Here is a 17060-nt window from a genome sequence, read left to right as displayed (position 1 = left end):
GACTCAACTCCTGGAGCACAGCCCAGGCTCGGCAGGTGGGGCTGGGAAGCTGATCTGATAGGGAACAGGGGAGCCCCATGAGGTCCTCATCAGGAGTGAGGGGTTTTGAGAACAGTGCATTTTTGTGTGTAGTGAGTGCAGGGAGGAGGAATAGGCTCCTTGACCCAATTCTCTTCCTTTGTCCACAGCTCCCTCCTGTTTTCTGAAGTTCCCACAGGGGAGGAGTCTCTTCTCAGTGAGGGTCTCCGGGAGTCCCTCAGCTCCTACATCAGCCTGAATGAGGAGGCTGTCTCTTTGGATGATGCCTAGGCCCAAAAGAGAGGCCAAAAGGGAAACCAAGATTGCACACCTAGAACCCCAATTCAGCCCAGCCACCTGAGCACCCCAGAGGCAAGGCTGTGCACTCAGTGAGGGAGGGCTGGGACACAGAGGTGCATCCAAGGTCCCACCTGTACCCTTGCTCTTTCCTCTCTTGGCCCTAAGTCGTCACCTACCTCCTCCCAGTGCCATGACCCCACCTGCGACCTCTAGTCCAAATGCAGAGAAGTTGGGACCAGGGCCAGGGTTCCAAAAAGAAAGTAAGCCTCCTGCGGGTCTGACCTAGTCAGTTCTTGAGTTTGTTTCCAGTACCATCTGGATGCCCTGCCTGCTGAGCCCCGTTCTACATCCCCCGTTAACCAGGCCCCGCCCACAAGGTAGAAACAACCCCTAGCTTCTGTGAGAAAATCATTTTCGGGAAATTGACAAGTCTCGTTGAGACCACCACCGTACCTCAGAAGATAGGACTGTGGCCTAGAAGGGAAAGGAAAACTGAGGAGATGATGTCTTACCATAGCAGCAGATCATAGGTGCTCCAGCCTCTACATGATCTCCAGAGCAATGAGAAAGACTTCTGACAGTCTAAGTCCTCAAATGTCCCCCATTGAGGACAACAGCCCCAGCTCTTTTTTTCTGAAACGGAGTCTTGCTCTGTTGCCCAGGCTGGAGTGCAATGGCGCGATCTCAGCTCACTGCAACCTCCGTCTCCTGGATTCAAACAATTCTCCTGCCTCAGCCTCCAGAATAGCTGGGATTACAGGTGCATACCACCATGCCTGGCTAATTTTTTTGTATTTTTAATAGAGATGGGGTTTCACCATGTTGTCCAGGCTGGTTTCGAACTCCTGACCTCAGGTGATCCACCCGCCTCGGCCTCTCAAAGTGCTGGGATTACAGGTGTAAGCGACCGCACCCAGCCTAGCTTTCAGATCTCTATTTCATTTTGTGGCTTACCATTCCCTAGCACACTGGCCTTGCCATCTTGTGGCCAAATACAAAATAACACCTCTTAAGTCTAGCACACTGCAGTGAGGCCAGGCACCTCAGTGCTGGGCAGGGGCATCAGAAGGTGCTAAGCCCTCTCTCCACAATGCCAAGACTGAGGCCACAGCCTACACCAAATCCAGCGCTTAATTTCCCTGCTGCCCTCATAAAGAGAAAGAGGTCTGCTGGATCTGCTAAGGGAGCACGGAGAGGAAGAAAGAGGGATGGGGTGGGAGGTACCACCTCGAGTGTTCCTACTGGGTTCCCAAGCTACAGGTGGGGTGGGAAAGGCTTTATCAGGTATCATCAACAGGTTCTCAATTAAAGATTTGATTTATTCAAGTATCTGAAAACATTCTACAATGGAAACTGTTATTAGATGCTGCCTGTACTGTGCTATGGACCACACACATACAGTCATGCTGTTTCAGAAGACTTTAAATGCCACTGATAGTTTAAAAACTGTACACCTGATGGAGAATCGAGGAAGACAATTTAATGTTTCATCTGAATCCAGAGGTGCATCAAATTAAATGACAGCTCCACTTGGCAAACAGCTGTTACTTGACGGTATCCAAGAAGAAATGGTTGGTGACGGATAAATTCAGAAATGCTTCTCCAAAGGTGGGTGGTTTTTAAAAAGTTTCAGGTCACAACCCTTGCAGAAAACACTGATGCCCAACACACTGATTCGCGGTCCAGGAAACATGGGTCTTCCAAGTTCCAAGGGGCTGGGGTTCCCCAACGATCAAGTTCCTGTGCTGTAATCAAGAGGGTCCTTTGGACTGGATAGGGAGCAGTTGGGAGCTGTACACCATCAGTCATAATGAATGGCAGTGTAAAAGATGATCCAGATGACCTAGTGAGGAGACAAGCACTGTTCATAGGTCACCTGGGTTAACACAGGCCCTGATTCCACAAAACAAAAATGCCAGATGAGAATGTGAACACGGGGCTCTCCCGGGGCTATCCATTGCACAATCGGCTTGGGGAGTCTAAGTTAAAATTTCACTGAAATCACACTGTCACTAACAGAGCCCAGGACTGCCCACCTGCACTTGCAAAGCAACTCCTGATAAGTTCCTGCCCTACCAAATGGCAACCCCAGGCCCAGGGAATTGAGGTACAGAGGTGGAAATGATTCAAGTAAAGCATACTACACTGCTAGCAGGTGCTGCAACTACCAGTGTGAAAATACCATTATAATTTGTCAGGTGCATATCAAAGCAGGGATTCTCAAACCTTGTCTACCCATTGTAATCTCCTGGTTCTTTAAAAAACATATAGATGCCCCAGCAATACCTCTCAGAAGATTTTATTGGTTTGGATTAGAGTCTGGACACATAAGGTTTTTTTTTTTTTAATCCTGCTGGGACTCAACAGGTACACACCACCACTCCTGGCTATTTTTTTTTCCCCCTGTAGAGATGCGTTTCACCATATTGCCCAGGCTGGTCTTGAACTCCTGGACTCAAGCAGTCTGCCTGCCTCAGCCTCCTATAGTGCTGTAATCCCAGCACTTTGGGAGGCCGAGATGGGTGGATCACGAGGTCAGATCAAGACCATCCTGGCTAAAACGGTGAAACCCCGTCTCTATTAAAAAAATACAAAAAACTAGCCGGGCGAGGTGGCGGGCGCCTGTAGTCCCAGCTACTCGGGAGGCTGAGGCAGGAGAATGGCGTAAACCTGGGAGGCGGAGCTTGCAGCTAGCTGAGATCCGGCCACCGTACTCCAGCCTGGGAGACAGAGCGAGACTCCCTCTCAAAAAAAAAAATGGGCTGGGCGCGGTGGCTCACACCTGTAATCCCAGTACTTTGGGAGGCGGAAGCGGGTGGATCACTTGAGGTCAGGAGTTTGAGACCAGCCTGGCCAACATGATGAAACCCCATTTCTACTAAAAATACAAAAACTATCCAGGCATGGTGGCTCACGCCTGTAGTCCCAACTACTGGGGAGACTGAGGTGGGAGGATCACTTGAGCCCAGTAGGCGGAGTCTGCAGTAAGCCAAGATTGTGCCACTGCACTCCAGCCTGGGTGAAAGGGTGAGACCCTGTGTCAAAAAAAATAATAGTATACAGTTCAGAAGTTTTCTATATGGGCACAGGTGTGCAAACATCACCACTGATTTCAAAACATTACTCCAAAAAGAGCCTGTTTCCTTTATCAGCTACTCTCCCTCCCCTCCTCCCAGCCACTGGCAAGCACTAATATACTTTTTGCCTCAATGGATTTGCTCACTTGGAGATTTTGCATATAGAATCACACAATATATGGTCTTTTATATCTGGATTCTTCCACTTAGCATAATGTTTCAAGGTTCATCCATGTTATACAGCATGTATCGGTACTTCATTTTTTTTTTTTTTTTTTTTTGAGATAGTCTTGCTCTGTCTCCCAGGCTGGAGTGCAGTAGCGCAATCTTGGCTCACTGCAAGCTCCGCCTCCCAGGTTCACACCATTCTCATCTCAGCCTCCCCAGTAGCTGGGACTACGGGCGCCCACCACCAAGCCCGGCTAATTTTTTTAGTAGAGACAGGGTTTCACCTTGTTAGCCACGATGGTCTCGATCTCCTGACCTTGTGATCCGCCCGCTTCGGCCTCCCAAAGTGCTGGGATTACGGGTGTGAGCCACCGTGCCCGGCCACTTCATTCCTTTTTAAGACCAAATAACATTCTACTGTATGGATATATATTATCCTATCCATTCATCAAGTGATGGTCATTTGGATTGTTTGTACTTTTTAGCCATTATGAAAAATATTTCCTAGTTTCTTTTTTGAGGTGGAGTTTCCCTCTTGTTGCCCAGGCTGGAATGCGATGGCATGATTTCAGCTCACTGCAACCTCTGCCTCCCAGGTTCAGGAGATTCTCATGCCTCGGCCTCCCAAGTAGCTGGGATTACAGGTGCCCACCACCACGCCCAACTAATTTTTTGTATTTTTAGTAGAGATGGGATTTCACCATGTTGGCCAGGCTGATTTTGAACTCCTGACCTTAGGTGATCTGCCTGCCTTGGCCTCCCAAAATGCTGAGATTACAGGCCTGAGCCACCATGCTCGGCCCTCCTAGTTTCTAATATGTAGCCAGGGTTGAGAATCAGATGTAGAAGCTGACGATGGGCCCTGGATTTACACATTACAGGGGACTGTACAGTATTTCAGACCACATCTTCTAGGATGTGGCTCAACACAGGCCATGGCCCTGAGCCTCAGAAGCCTTTAGAAAAACAGCACCCTGTTCACATAGTGTAACTCAATCAGTGGGGTCCCCTCCTGTAAGTGACACCTCATGAAATGAACAGTATCTGTTATAAAACTATCAGCTACACATACCATGAACAAGGCAAAAGAGGTCATAAACCCTTCTTTCGTGAGCTCCCACGTGCCGCCATATTCTTCCTCATCAATCTGTAGATAATTGCTGAAGTAGAGGTACAGGACTCCTGCATTGATCAGGCAGAATCTGGAGCAAGAGAGAACAAGTACCAAACATAAACTGTAAGATTAGAAGACTCAGAACTTGGGGCCGGGCGTGGTGGCTCACGCCTGTTATCCCAGCACTTTGGGAGGCTGAGGTAGGTGGATCACTTGTGGTCAGGAGTTCGAGAACAGCCTGGCCAACAGGATGAAACCCTGTCTCTACTAAAAATACAAAAACCAGCAGGGCATTGTGGTGGGCACCTGTAATCCCAGCTGTTCAGGAGCCTGAGGCAGGAGAACTGCTTGAACCCAGAGGCGGAGAGGTTGCAGTGAGCCAAAATTATTCCACTGCACTCTAGCCTGGGCAACAGCAAAACTCCATATATAAGTATATATTGTGTGTGTGTGTGTATGTGTATTATATAGTTCTCCAAAGCCCCTTGAAGACAGACAGAATGGCTGCTGAGCTGTCCCAAACAGAACCTGACATGGGCCTCCAGGTAGCTCCAGCTAGAGGCAGGCTATGGGAGAAACACACGTGAAGCTGCTGCTTCACAGCCTAGTTGAGCAGGCAACAGCATACCCCCTGTACAACTCCCAGTGGGAGACCATTTCTGGATATCCACTGTCTGTTACTGCTGTAGGATGCAGATGTGAAGATGACTGTTCCTGCCCTCAGCTCACCATCAGTTATGGGGCTAGGAACAGCAATGAGCAAGGCACGGTGGCTCATGCCTGTAATTCCAGCACTTTGGGAGGCCAAAGTAGGCGGATCACCTGAGGTCAGGAGTTCAGGACCAGCCCAGCCAACATGGCGAAACCGTCTCTACTAAAAATACAAAAAAATAAGCCGGGCATGTTGGTGGGCACCCGTAGTCCCAGCTACTTGGGAGTCTGAGGCAGGAGAATTGCTTGAACCTGAGAGGTGGAAGTTGCACTGAGCCGAGATCATGCCAGTGCACTCCTGCCTGGGCACCAAAGCAAGACTCCGTCTCAAAAAAAAAAAAAAAAAAGGGACCTATGCCAGACATTTTGACTCATGCCTGTAATCCCAACACTTTGAGAGGCCGAGGAAGGAGGATCACTTGAGCCCAAGAGTTCAAGGCTAGCCTGGGCAATGTAGAGAAACCTTGTCTCTACAAAATTTTTAAAAATCAGCCAAGTATTGTGGCTCACGCCTGTAGTTCCAGTTACTTAGGAGGCTGAGGCAGGAAAATCATTTGAATCCAGGAGGTCAAGGCTGCAGTCAGCCGTGATGGTGCCACTGTGCTCCCACCTGGGCGACAAAGTGGGGCCCTATCTCAAAAAAACAAAATGAAGGGACCTGAAATAACTTCTGCCAAAGCCAAGGTTTAGCACCTGGCACTAAGCATAGTGCCAGGCACAAGGGAAATGGTCGTCAAATACAGAAGTTCCTACTTCCCAAACTTGCACAGAAACAAAGGTCACAGCAGAACTAGAGGGCATGCCACCAACAAGTAATGTGATAGCCTCTTGCATGAGGTCCCTTTAGACCCATGAATGAATGGACTGGCCCAGCCTTCAGGAAGGCAGGAAGGTAACCTGCCTGACCTGAGATGCTCCTGAGGAGTGGTGCACCAGACCCAGGAGTGCCATTGTAGGGCCGCTGCTTTGCTGTATTCATCACACACACACAGCTCCAGAGCAGCAATGGCCTTTCCTCTAACAGGAAAAAAAGCCTCTATTTAAAAAGAAATGATACCATGAAAATGTAAGATACCCAAGACTTACCCTGCTATTCCCAAGAAACCTCGTAATGGTAAAACTCCCCAAATGACACCCAGGACCACAGCAATGATCTGTCGGAACCAGTAGATCACATCTAAAAATTCATCCTGTAGAAAAGACAGAAAATGCAAGAATTATCTGGGGATGGGTGCCATAGTACAACCAGAGGGGGAAATATTAAACCTTTCTGCTAAACACATCCAGGAAATTTGTTTCCCCCAAAGGCAACGGTATGTGCTTCCTGTTTCACCTTACTTAAAATGTGATAGAAATGATACATTTCGACATCATTAAGCGATCACTTCCAGAATCTATGCTCTAAATCAAAATTCTAGAGCTGCATATATAATATGACCTGTAATGAAATGATTGTAATAGTAATCGTGCTACTGGCCGCACATATGGACTAGAAGCAAAAATGCTGGAGGCAGGTGCCAGCATATTTAAGTTTCATGGAAGAACACAGACGACGACTCAGGTTTCTGATCTGCCCTAAATTCCAGAAACCAGTCCTTATACAAGAAAAGAAAGAAATGACACAGCAGATTAGAGACTGCAGGTTTTGCAAGAGTTGGGCAGGGCTGGGGGCAGAACAAGGGCACCTTCAGGAAGTGCCTCCCATCCCCCCTTACAGGAACTTCAGGAAGGAAAATCCCACTTCGGCAGCCCAGAAAACCAAAGAAATGACTGCAAATACAATACTCTTTCCAAACTACCTGGAATCGAGCGGTTTGTGATCACCCCTTCCAGATCATGGAGCAGAGTTACGAAGCATCCTCCGAATGGGACGAGTAAGAACGTCCTGAAGTCCCAACCAATTCTCACACGTATTTGGTGGCATTTCTCTACCCCGACACCTCACACTCACCCAGTGGGTGGTCTCAGTCTCCCCTCTTGACTCATGCTTATCAAAGTATTCAGTCCTTTTCATTCAACAGGCAACAACAGCTCAAGATTAGCGAGCCTCACTATGTGCAAAAGGCTTTAACGCACCACCGTACCCTCACTTCAGAGCTATTCTGACTTAGATTCCGCAAGGAGAGCACCTGGCACGTAGAAAGCATTCTCAGTAGAAGTCTGTTAGTGTTAGTTTGTACTAGTTAATTCGAAAGAGACAAGTAACTTACTCAAAACCCTACTGCACATAAAAGGCGGAGGCCGAATCGAATTCAGCTCCCTTTCCCCGTTCAGGCACAAGCCCTGCCCGCGGATGACAAAGCCTCTCCCCGCTCCTCGTCAATTCCGCATAACTACGGGGCTTCGGCCTTAGGCCACCCTTCGGGGAGCTCCAAGCCCAGCTGTCCGCCCAGTGCCCGCCAAGTTTGTTCTGATACTCTTGGGCCACCCGCCCCACTGCCCTACTCGATAGCGCCGGAACGGGGGCGAGGGCAGGCCCAGGCCAGTCTTCCCGTTCCCCGAGTCCCAGCCGGCTCCTCCCGTCCGCGCCCTGTTCGGGCTCCACCGTACCTTGTCCTCCCAGGCCGCGTCGCTCCGCAGCACCTTGCTCCAGACGGAGACTTTGAGGGCCCCGTTGGCCAGCTGCGGCTGAGGCGGCTCCTCCTTCCGCCGCCCGCCGCTCATCCTCCCGTCGCGCCGCCCGGGCCGGGCCTGGGGCGCGCGGGCTGAGCCAGAGGGAGTCGGGGTCTAGGGTCGCGGGTCACGGCGCGGGTCGGCTGCAGGCTCAGCGGTCCGGTCCTGCGGCGCGCTGCAGTTCCTCTCACCTGGCCAACCTACCCGGCTCCGCTGGCTCTACTGAGCAGGCGCCGCGAAGGGAGGGGCGGCACAGTGTCGTGCGACCTCCCGCCGACGTGCTGACGCAGCCAATCGGCAGTCGCGCAGCCGTCCGAGTGAAAGAGCAACCATCGCCTTGGCGCAAGCGCGCTACTCGTGGCGGAAATGACGTCAGCCTCTGCCAGGCTCGCGGTAAGGTGTGAGGGAAGGGACAATCTTGGTAGAACGCTGAAATGGGCGCCAGGAGGCGCTGTGGAGACCGAGGAGGTAAGGGAACACCGAGGCTGGACGTCAGCGTCGCCCAGTCGGCCACAGCTGACCCTCGAGCAGCGAGTGGGGCAGGAGCGGCTCTACCTTTCCTTGCGACCTACACGCCGGCTGAGCCCAGACCTTGCTCCAGGGTAGCCCCAAGCTGCCCCGCAGGATTTAGCCGGTTTATTTTCTCCCCTAACCCTGCAAGTTCTGTAGGGCCTTGTTCAAGATGTTAACTCTTCTGTAATAACTAAGCATCTCATCTTGCCCAGCACACTCTTTTGGCATACGAGAGCCCTGAGACCCCAAAAGAGGAAATGAGTTTCTGAAGCCGTATAGCAAGGTGGACTCAACCAGGGACTCCTGAGCGGCAAATACAAGAATTGGGTTAGGTGTCAGAATATCTGAGTGTTCACATACAGCGTCCTCACCATGTGCTGCGTCAGTGCTTCACAAAATGAGCTTCCAGAGCAGCAGCGGCCGCATCGCCTGGGAACTGGATAGGGTGGCAGGTTCTCGGCTCCCATTCCACACCTACTGACTCAGAACCCCTGGGGATGGGGCTCCTTCCGATGTTTGAACAAGCCCTCCAGGTGGTGCCAGGCACACTGTGCTGGTAAGTCCAGAGACCAAGGCACATCCCTTCTGGACAGTGGATTTTTTTTTTGAGACGGCACGGTCTCTGCTCACTGCAACCTCCACCTCCCAGGTTCAAGCGATTCTCGTGCCTCAGCGTCCCACGTAGCTGGGATTATAGGCACCCGCCACCACGCTCCACTGATTTTTTTTTGTATTTTAGTAGAGAGGGGGGTTTCACCATGTTGCCCCGGCTGGTCTCGAACTCCTGAGCTCAGGTAATCCGCCCATCTTGGACTCCCAAAGTGCTAGGATTACAGGCATGAGCCTCCTCTCCCGGCCTCTGGACAGTGGATTTATAGAGGCAAGTAATGTATCTGGACCTGGGTGTGTCTTGACTCCAAAATCTGTGCTCTTAACGGTTAAACTTTAAAGCTTAAAGAGTATCAATGAGGTCAGAGCATCTTTTGCATACCTATCAACATTCACCTGTAATTCTTCACTTTTCGTGAGTAATAGAACCTCGTAGGGAGGCCAGGCGCAGTGGCTCACTCCTGTAATCCCAGCACCTTGGAAGGCCGAGGTGGGTGGATCACTTCAGGTCAGGAGTTCGAGACAAGCCTAGCCAACACGGTTGAAACCCCGTCTGTACTAAAAATACAAAAAAAAAAAACCAAAAACAACAACAACAAAAAAACTAGCCAGGCGTGGTGGTGGGGACCCGTAATCCCAGCTTCTCAGGAGGCTCGAGGCATGAGAATTGTTTGAAGCTTGGAGGCGGGGGTTGCAGTGAGCCAAGATCACGCCATTGTACTCCAGCCTTGGCAACAGAGCAAGACTTGGTCTCAAAAACAACAAAAAACAAACAAACAAAAGAACCTCCTAGAGAGCTTTTCCAGAATACCATAGCTGCTGTTTTCCACCCCAAGCCTACCCTGACATTGTTTCAGTAGATTAAGTGGAGCTGGACCCCCAAGGTGAAACATACTGCGATCACATTACTGTCTGGAACTGGTGGAAGGGCCGTATACATTGTATGGGTGCACACCTTTTGTCCTAAGTTTCCCCATGGGTCTTGTTCTTTTCAGCCCTGCCTCTTTTCTGATCCAGTTTCCCTCCCATATGAAATGGTAAAGCTTAGCCAGTTGAAGGAAATCAAAATATTTTGCCCCAAAATATGGCTCCCTCATATAATGACTATTTTAGTTTAGTTTCTGAGACAGGGTCTCGCTCCGTTGCCCATGCTCAAATGCAGTGGCATGATCAGGGCTCACTGCACCTTTGATCTCCTGGGCTCAAATGATCTTGCCATCTCAACTTCCCAAGTAGCTGGAGCCACAGGCACAGGCACATGCCACCACGCCTGGCTAAGTTTATTTATTTATTTATTTTGATTATTATTATTATTTTTTGAGACAGAGTCTCACTCTGTTGCCCAAGCTGGAGTGCAGTGGCATGATCTCAGCTCACTGCAACCTCCGCCTCCCAGGTTCAACAAGTTCTATTGACTCAGTCTCCCCAGAAGCTGGGATTACAGGTGCGTGCCACCACACCTGGCTAATTTTTGTATTTTTCAGTAGAGATGGGGTTTTGCCATCTTGTCCAGGCTGGTCTCAAATTCCTGACCTCAAGTGATCTGCCTGCCTTGGCCTCCCAAAGGGCTGGGATTACAGGCATTAGCCACGACGCCCTGCCATGTTTTTTCTTTTTCTTTCTTTTTTTTTTTTTTAATTTTCTGTAGAGACGGGGTCTCACTATGTTGCCTAGGCTGGTCTTGAACTCCTGGGCTCAAGCAATCCTCCCATCTCAGCCTCCCAGTGTGTTGGGATTACAGGCATGACCCACTGTGCCTAGCATAATGAATATCTGAAATTGAAAACCTTTAGAGATCAGGGGGCTGGAAGAGACTTTTCCCCTATCTACATAAAGATATGACTGACCCACCAAGGAGAAGAGTTCTTGTTCCTTTCCCTGTTATATCACTTTCTATTGCAGAAGATAAGACAGTGTAACCACACCTGAACAGATCCTTTTCAAGGTAGTGACTGTCTCCAAAAATGATTTAAATTCCAAAGATAACTGTTTACAACTTAACTTCTGTTTCTCATCCATTCTTCCTAATAATCATTTGTTGTCCCTCAATAAAATTCCTGTGCTCCCCCTTCCCATAACCTGTTCTACCAGGATCCAAGTCCCCATTCTTTCTGTAACCTCAAGATAGTACAGAAACTTCTGTACCTGGCTGGGTGCAGTGGCTCACACCTGTAATGTCAGCACTTTGGGAGGCCGAGGCGGGTGGATCACCTGAGGTTAGGAGTTCGAGACCAGCCTGACCAACATGGAGAAACCCCATCTCTACTAAACTTACAAAAAATTAGCCAAACATGGTGGCGTGCACCTGTAATCCCAGCTACTCAGGAGGCTGAGGCAGGAGAATCACTTGAACCTGGGAGACGGAGGTTGCAGTGAGCCAAGATCATGCCATTGCACTCCAACTTGGGCAACAAGAGCAAAACTCCATCTAAAAAAAAAAGAGGCTTCTGTACCTTACTGGGGAGTTGGGGAGCTGGGTCTTCATTCTGAAGACTCCTGTGTATTCGTGTTAAATCAAATTGTATGCCTTTTCTCCTGGTAATCAATCTGCCTCATATTACTGATTTTCAGGGAAACTTCAGGGGGCCAAGAGCTTCCAAACTGACTTGTTTGGAAGTGTACCATTGTTACAAAACCTCTTTTACAGACTCCCTGCTAGCATGTAGTTCAGAAGACAAACTAATGAATCTGTCACGGAACGAAGGAAGAATGACTAACCCTTGGCCTAAAGGTAAGTTTTCACTCTGCCAGGTCTCCTCCTGGTGAAGATATATAATGGGGAACCTGATCTGGGGGGATTAGGGAAGGCTAAACTCTGAAGGAAGAGATTAGAAGGAAAAGAGGGAGGTGAAGGTGGGAGAGAACATTCAGGAAAATGAAACCGTGTGGGCTAATGGTAAGGAATGAAGCCACCAGAGGGGAAGCACAGGGGAAAATCATGCCGAAGAGCTTGCTTCTTATCCCAGGGGTAGGGGAAGCCATCAGGTTTGCATCTTAGAATGATCATGGTTGCTGCTATTTGGAGGACTGGATCAGAATGAATGGGGGACTAGTTAAAAGTCTATTAAAGTCATTTAGGTGAGAGTTGGTGAGGGCACTGAAGATGCAGAAAACTGGATTCAAAAGTTCTTTTTGTTGTTGTTGTTTGAGAAAGAGTCTCATTCTTGTTGCCCAAGCTGGTGTGCAGTGGCATGATCTCGGCTCACTGCAACCTCCACCTCCCAGGTTCAAGCAATTCTCCTGACTCAGCCTCCTGAGTAGCTGGAATTACAGGCGCCCACCACCACGTCTGGGTAATTTTTTTTTGTATTTTTAGTAGAGACGGGGTTTCACCATGTTTGGCCAGGCTGGTCTTGAACCCCTGACCTCAGGTGATCCACCCGCCTGAGCCCCCCAAAGTCCTGGGATTACAGGCATGAGCCACCATGCCCAGCCCATTCTTTTTTAAATTAAACATATTATTTATTTATGTATTTATTTTGGAGACAGAGTTTCACTCTGTTGCCCAGGCTGGAGTGCAGTGGCACCATCTCAGTTCACTGTAGCCTTTGCCTCCCAGGTTCAAGTGATTCTCATGCCTCAGCCTCCAAGAGTAGATGGGATTACAGGTGTGTGCCACCACACCTGCCTAATTTTTTGTATTTTAGTAGACATGGGGTTTCACCGTGTTGCCCAGGGTGGTCTTGAACTACTGAGCTCAGGCAATCTGCCTACCTCAGCCTTCCAAAGTGCTGGGATTACAGGTGTGAGCCACCACACCCAGCCAAATTAAAAATATTTTTAAGGGCCTGGCATGGTGGTTCATGCCTGTAATCCCAGCAGTTTGGGAGGCCAAGACAGGAGGATCACTTGAACCCAGGAGCTCAAGACTAGCCTGGGCTACACAGAGAGACCCCATTTCTACAAAAAAAAAAAAAAAAAAAAAAGAAAAGAAAAAAACAATTAGCCAGGCATGGTGGTACACGCCTGTAGTCCCAACTATTTGAAGGCTGAGGTGGGAGGCTCGCTTAAGCCCACTGCACTGAAGCCTGGGTGACAGAGAGACTCAGTGTCAAAAAAAAAAAAAAATTGTTTTTTAAATTTTAGTAAAATATATCTAACGAAGTTTATCATTTCAACACTTAAGTGTATAGTTCAGTGGCATTAAGTGCATTCACTTTGTTCTGCAGCCATCACCACCATCCATTTTTCAGAACTTCGTGATCTTATAAAATTGAAACTCTGTACCCATTAAAAATAACTCCTCATTCTCCCATTTCCCCAGTCCCTGGAAACCAGTTCCATTCTACTTTCTCTGTAGGAATTTGACTATTCTAATGGGTATCTCATATGAGTACAGTATTCGTCCTTTTGTGACTGGTTTGTTTCAGTTAGCATTATGTCCTCCAGGTTTACCCATACTGTAGCATGTGTTAAAATTTCCTTCCTTTTAAAGCTGTTGTATGTGCATACCACATTTTGCTTTTACCCACTGATAGACACTTGGGTTGCTTACACTTTGACTATTCTGAATAATGCTGCTATGGATTGGAGCGCACAAATATCTGTTCGTGTCCCTGCTTTGTTATTTTGGGCACATTCTCAGAAGTGGAATTGCTAGATCATATTGTAATTCCATTTTTAATTTTTTGAGGAACTGTTGTTTTCCACAGCAGCTGCAACATTTCGCGTTTCCACCAGCAGTGCACAAGGGTTCGGAGATACATGATTTTTGTTGTTGTTGTTGTTGTTGAGGAGTCTTGCTCTGTCGCCCAGGCTGGAGGGCAATGGCGCAATCTTGGCTCACTGCAACCTCCGCCTCCTGGGTTCAAGTGATTCTTCTGCCTCAGCCTCCCAAGTAGTTGGGATTACAGGTGTCCGCCACTATGCCAGGTTAATTTTTGTATTTTTAGTAGGGACAGGGTTTCGCCATGTTGGTCAGATTGGTCTGGAACTCCTGACCTAATGATCCGCCTGCCTCGGCCACCCAAAATCCTCCCTGGGTTACAGGCGTGAGCCACTGCGCTTAGCCTTTTTCTGTTGTTAATAATCATCCTACTAGGTGCAAAGTAGTATTTTCATTGTGGTTTTGATTTGCACTTCCCTAGTGATTAGTAATGATTGAGCATCTCATTAGGCAGTATTTTTTTCTTTTTATGTCATGTTTGCTTTTCTTTTCTTTTTTTTTTTTTTGAGACAGAGTCTTGCTGTGTCACCCAGGTTGGAGTGCAGTGGTGCCATCTCGGCTCACTGCCACCTCCACCTCCCAGGTTCAAGGGATTCTCCTCAGCCTCCCAAGTAGCTAGGATTACAGGTGCCCACCACTACGCCCAGCTAATTTTTGTATTTTTAGTAGAGACAGGGTTTCATCATGTTGGCCAGGCTGGTCTCAAACTCCTGACCTCAAGTGATCCACCCACCTCAGCCTCCCAAAGTGCTGGTATTACAGGCATGAGCCACTGCGTCCCGCTCTAGGTCATGTTTGTATTACATTGTGAAGCTCTGACTGTAACTCCAAGAGCCACTATGTTTGCATGGGATTGGGAGAGGTCACAGAAAGTTCTAGTCAGAAAGGTCCTCAAATCCTGCAGTGTAGCCCAAGGTCATATGGGAAGTTAGAAGTTCAACAGGCATCTGAAACCTGCTCCCTGTTCCTCCTCTTACCTTTCTAGGATCAGACAAAGCTAAGCTGGCAGGCAGAGTGGAAGCCCTTCTCTAGAAGGTATTTTTGGGACTCAGACTTGTTCCCTTTTTGCTTTTACACAAGGCTTTCCTTATCTTAGGAAGCGGGGAATCTGGCTGAATCTCAGCGAATCCATCTGGTTAAAATAAACATCTTGGGTGGTCTGAGATGGAAAATAACTTGATGAAGGGTCAGATTTGGAAGTGGGAGAGACAGATTTAGAAGTAGGACAAATTTTGTCTTTGTGAGTTTGTAGCTTTTTAGCACTAGTTGAACATGAGCTCAGCCTTAGGGCTGTTTCCTCCCAGCTGAATGCCCGAGGGCACTGCCAGCTGCTTGGAGTGGGGTTTGGAGAGGAAGGTATGTTCTGAGAGGTAAGACTGGCCCCTCACAGGCACTGATGGATCACAGGTATCAGAAATCCTGGGGGCAACTACCAGCCATGGAAAGAGCACCTGTTGTTGGAATGGAGGTCTGAGATCGCATCCGGGCCTTTTTTTTTTTTTGGCCTACAATAAATGTCATACTAGTACTTAATGAACCCTTACTAGCTACCAGTCACTTTACTAAATGTTTTACATTCGTTATCACTCTGTCACCCAGGCTGGAGTGCAGTGGGACAGTCTCGACTCACTGCAACCTCCACCTCCCGGGTTCAAGCGATTCTCCCGCCTCAGCCTCCTGAGCAGCTGGGACTACAGGCAACTGCCACCATGCTCAGCTAAGTTTTGTATTTTTAGTAGAGACGGGGTTTTGCCATGTTTGCCAGGCTGGTCTCGAGCTCCTGACCTTGGGTGATCCACCTGCCTGTCTTTCCAAAGTGATGGGATTACAGGTATAAGCCACTGCGTCTGGCCACATTTGTTTTCATCCAAAACCTGGCTGGGCTTTTAACCATTATACTAAACTCTTCTCTTTTTATACCTTTACTTGCAATTTCTCTACATTGAGTGTGGATTACTTTGGTAATTAAAATGGTAGGGCTACACTTAACCTTCAAGTTACCATAGCCGCCTGAGTGCCAAGATGGCAGATGGTTCAGAGACCCTTCTTCCTCTCATCTTGTAACTTTGAAAGACAAAGAGTTTCTACTTTCCCAGCCCAGCAGTTTCCTGGGGATAGGTCAGTGTCCTGACAATGATCAAGGTCTGTGGAGCAAGATCATCAGAATCTCCTGTGGCATCAGTGAGGAATGCAGATTCCTGCCCAGACTCTCTGGGCGTGAGGTCTGGGAATATGCATCTTTATAAGCTTTCCTGATGATCTTGATGGATATTTAGGCCTGAGAATCACTTCTCTGTGTAATTAGGCCCAATTCCACCACTTACAAGCTGTGTGGTATGGGGTAAGTTATTTTACAGGTTGTTTTTCCCTCAGCTGTGTGCTAAGCAAGGTTAGATAGTAACATATAGATTATCCCATTTCATCCTCCCAAGAGATGTTACTGTTCCCACTTTATTGATGATGAAAACTGAAGTCTGGAGTAGTGAACTGTCTTATCTATGGTCACGACAACTAATCTGTGACAGACCAAAAATTTGACACCAGGCTTGGGTCATACAGAAATGCCTTTGAAATCAGTAACTCTGACAGCAGTGATGGTTATTTCTGCATCCTTCTTGTGTGCCACACCTTATCCTCTGCAGCTCTAGCGCATAACATAGCAAGGATACACCCATACAAGGCAGACTTGGCCTCTGCCTTATGGGAGTTTTCATGTAGCAGCGTTCCTTTTTTTTTTTTTTTTTTTTTGAGATGGAGTTTTGCTCTGTTGCCCAGGCTGGAGTTCAGCAGTGCGATCTTGGCTCACTCCAACCTCTGCCTCCCAGGTTCAAGCAATTCTCCTGCCTCAGCCGCCCGAGTAGCTGGGATTGCAGGTGCCCGCCACCGTGCCAGGCTAATTTTTGTATTTTTAGTAGAGATGGAGTTTTACCATCTTGGCCAGGCCAGTCTCGAACTCCTGACCTCGTGATCTACCCGCCTTGGCCTCCCAAATTGTTGGGATTACAGGCGTGAGCCACCATGCCCAGTCCATGTAGCAGCTTTCAAGCTAGACTGTACTTTTAAAATCCAGAGTCCTGAGTCTTACCCCAGAGATGCTTATTCATAGGGCTGAGTCGATGCAAAAAAAAAAAAAAAAAAAAAAAAAAAGGTTCTAAGCCTGGGGGCCATGGAGAAACTACCATTCAAAAACAGTGGAAAGGAAGAGGACTTCTCTGACCACCAGTCTAGAGGATGGCATACACCCTCCCCACCAATCACTACCACTACTTTT

At 48.4% G+C, this 17060-nt stretch overlaps 2 protein-coding genes and 2 long non-coding RNA genes across 10 annotated transcripts in view; 2 read left to right on the top strand and 2 right to left on the bottom strand.

The window, feature by feature from the left end:
* The window catches only part of SLA2 (Src like adaptor 2), a 38105-nt gene extending 36450 nt beyond the window's left edge, over positions 1-1655 (top strand). For 2 of the 3 annotated variants that reach the window (XR_013398596.1, XM_028827245.2), the window contains one exon: positions 189-1655. Coding sequence is in view for 2 of the 3 variants with exons in the window: in XM_028827245.2 (XP_028683078.1) it covers positions 189-309 (121 nt within the window). In the remaining variant the exon portion in view is untranslated. 3 annotated transcript variants of the gene reach the window in all.
* RAB5IF (RAB5 interacting factor) lies at positions 1620-8225 on the bottom strand. 5 transcript variants are annotated; one of them, XM_077948596.1, is made up of 4 exons: positions 7939-8225; positions 6475-6578; positions 4614-4765; positions 1620-2167 (listed from the first exon to the last, which is right to left on the bottom strand). In XM_077948596.1, exons 1-4 carry the CDS (start codon positions 8050-8052, stop codon positions 2124-2126), a joined length of 414 nt encoding a protein of 137 aa, XP_077804722.1. In that variant the 5' UTR covers positions 8053-8225; the 3' UTR covers positions 1620-2123. The 5 variants fall into 5 exon arrangements, with proteins under 5 accessions (XP_077804722.1, XP_077804723.1, XP_028683157.1 ...); XM_077948597.1 differs by having other exon boundaries at positions 1620-2161; positions 4632-4765; XM_028827324.2 differs by having other exon boundaries at positions 1620-2179; positions 4636-4765.
* A 185-nt stretch (positions 8226-8410) lies between these two features.
* The window catches only part of LOC107000414 (uncharacterized), a 62673-nt gene continuing 54023 nt past the window's right edge, over positions 8411-17060 (top strand). Inside the window, exons 1-2 of the long non-coding RNA XR_013399879.1 lie at positions 8411-9070; positions 11771-11854. This is a non-coding gene — a long non-coding RNA (uncharacterized LOC107000414). The remainder of the gene's footprint in view (positions 9071-11770; positions 11855-17060) is intronic.
* On the bottom strand, positions 10743-16938 carry LOC144332134 (uncharacterized). The gene is made up of 2 exons (XR_013399908.1): positions 14657-16938; positions 10743-11292 (listed from the first exon to the last, which is right to left on the bottom strand). It is a non-coding gene; the product is annotated as an uncharacterized LOC144332134 (long non-coding RNA).

Source organism: Macaca mulatta, chromosome 10 (genome assembly GCF_049350105.2).
Source record: "Macaca mulatta isolate MMU2019108-1 chromosome 10, T2T-MMU8v2.0, whole genome shotgun sequence".
Taxonomy (NCBI): domain Eukaryota; kingdom Metazoa; phylum Chordata; class Mammalia; order Primates; family Cercopithecidae; genus Macaca; species Macaca mulatta.
This window is presented reverse-complemented; position numbering and strand designations above follow the sequence as displayed.

Bases quoted from the DNA above. Each gene is read 5' to 3' on its own strand.
- RAB5IF (XM_015149044.3), bottom strand. From the start codon at position 8,052: ATGAGCGGCGGGCGGCGGAAGGAGGAGCCGCCTCAGCCGCAGCTGGCC. The intron at 6,579-7,938 runs GTACGGTGGAGC...TCTTTTCTACAG, and splicing joins ACGCGGCCTGGGAGGACAAG to GATGAATTTTTAGATGTGAT. The intron at 2,162-6,474 runs GTAAGTCTTGGG...TCTCCTCACTAG, and splicing joins GGTTTCTTGGGAATAGCAGG to GTCATCTGGATCATCTTTTA.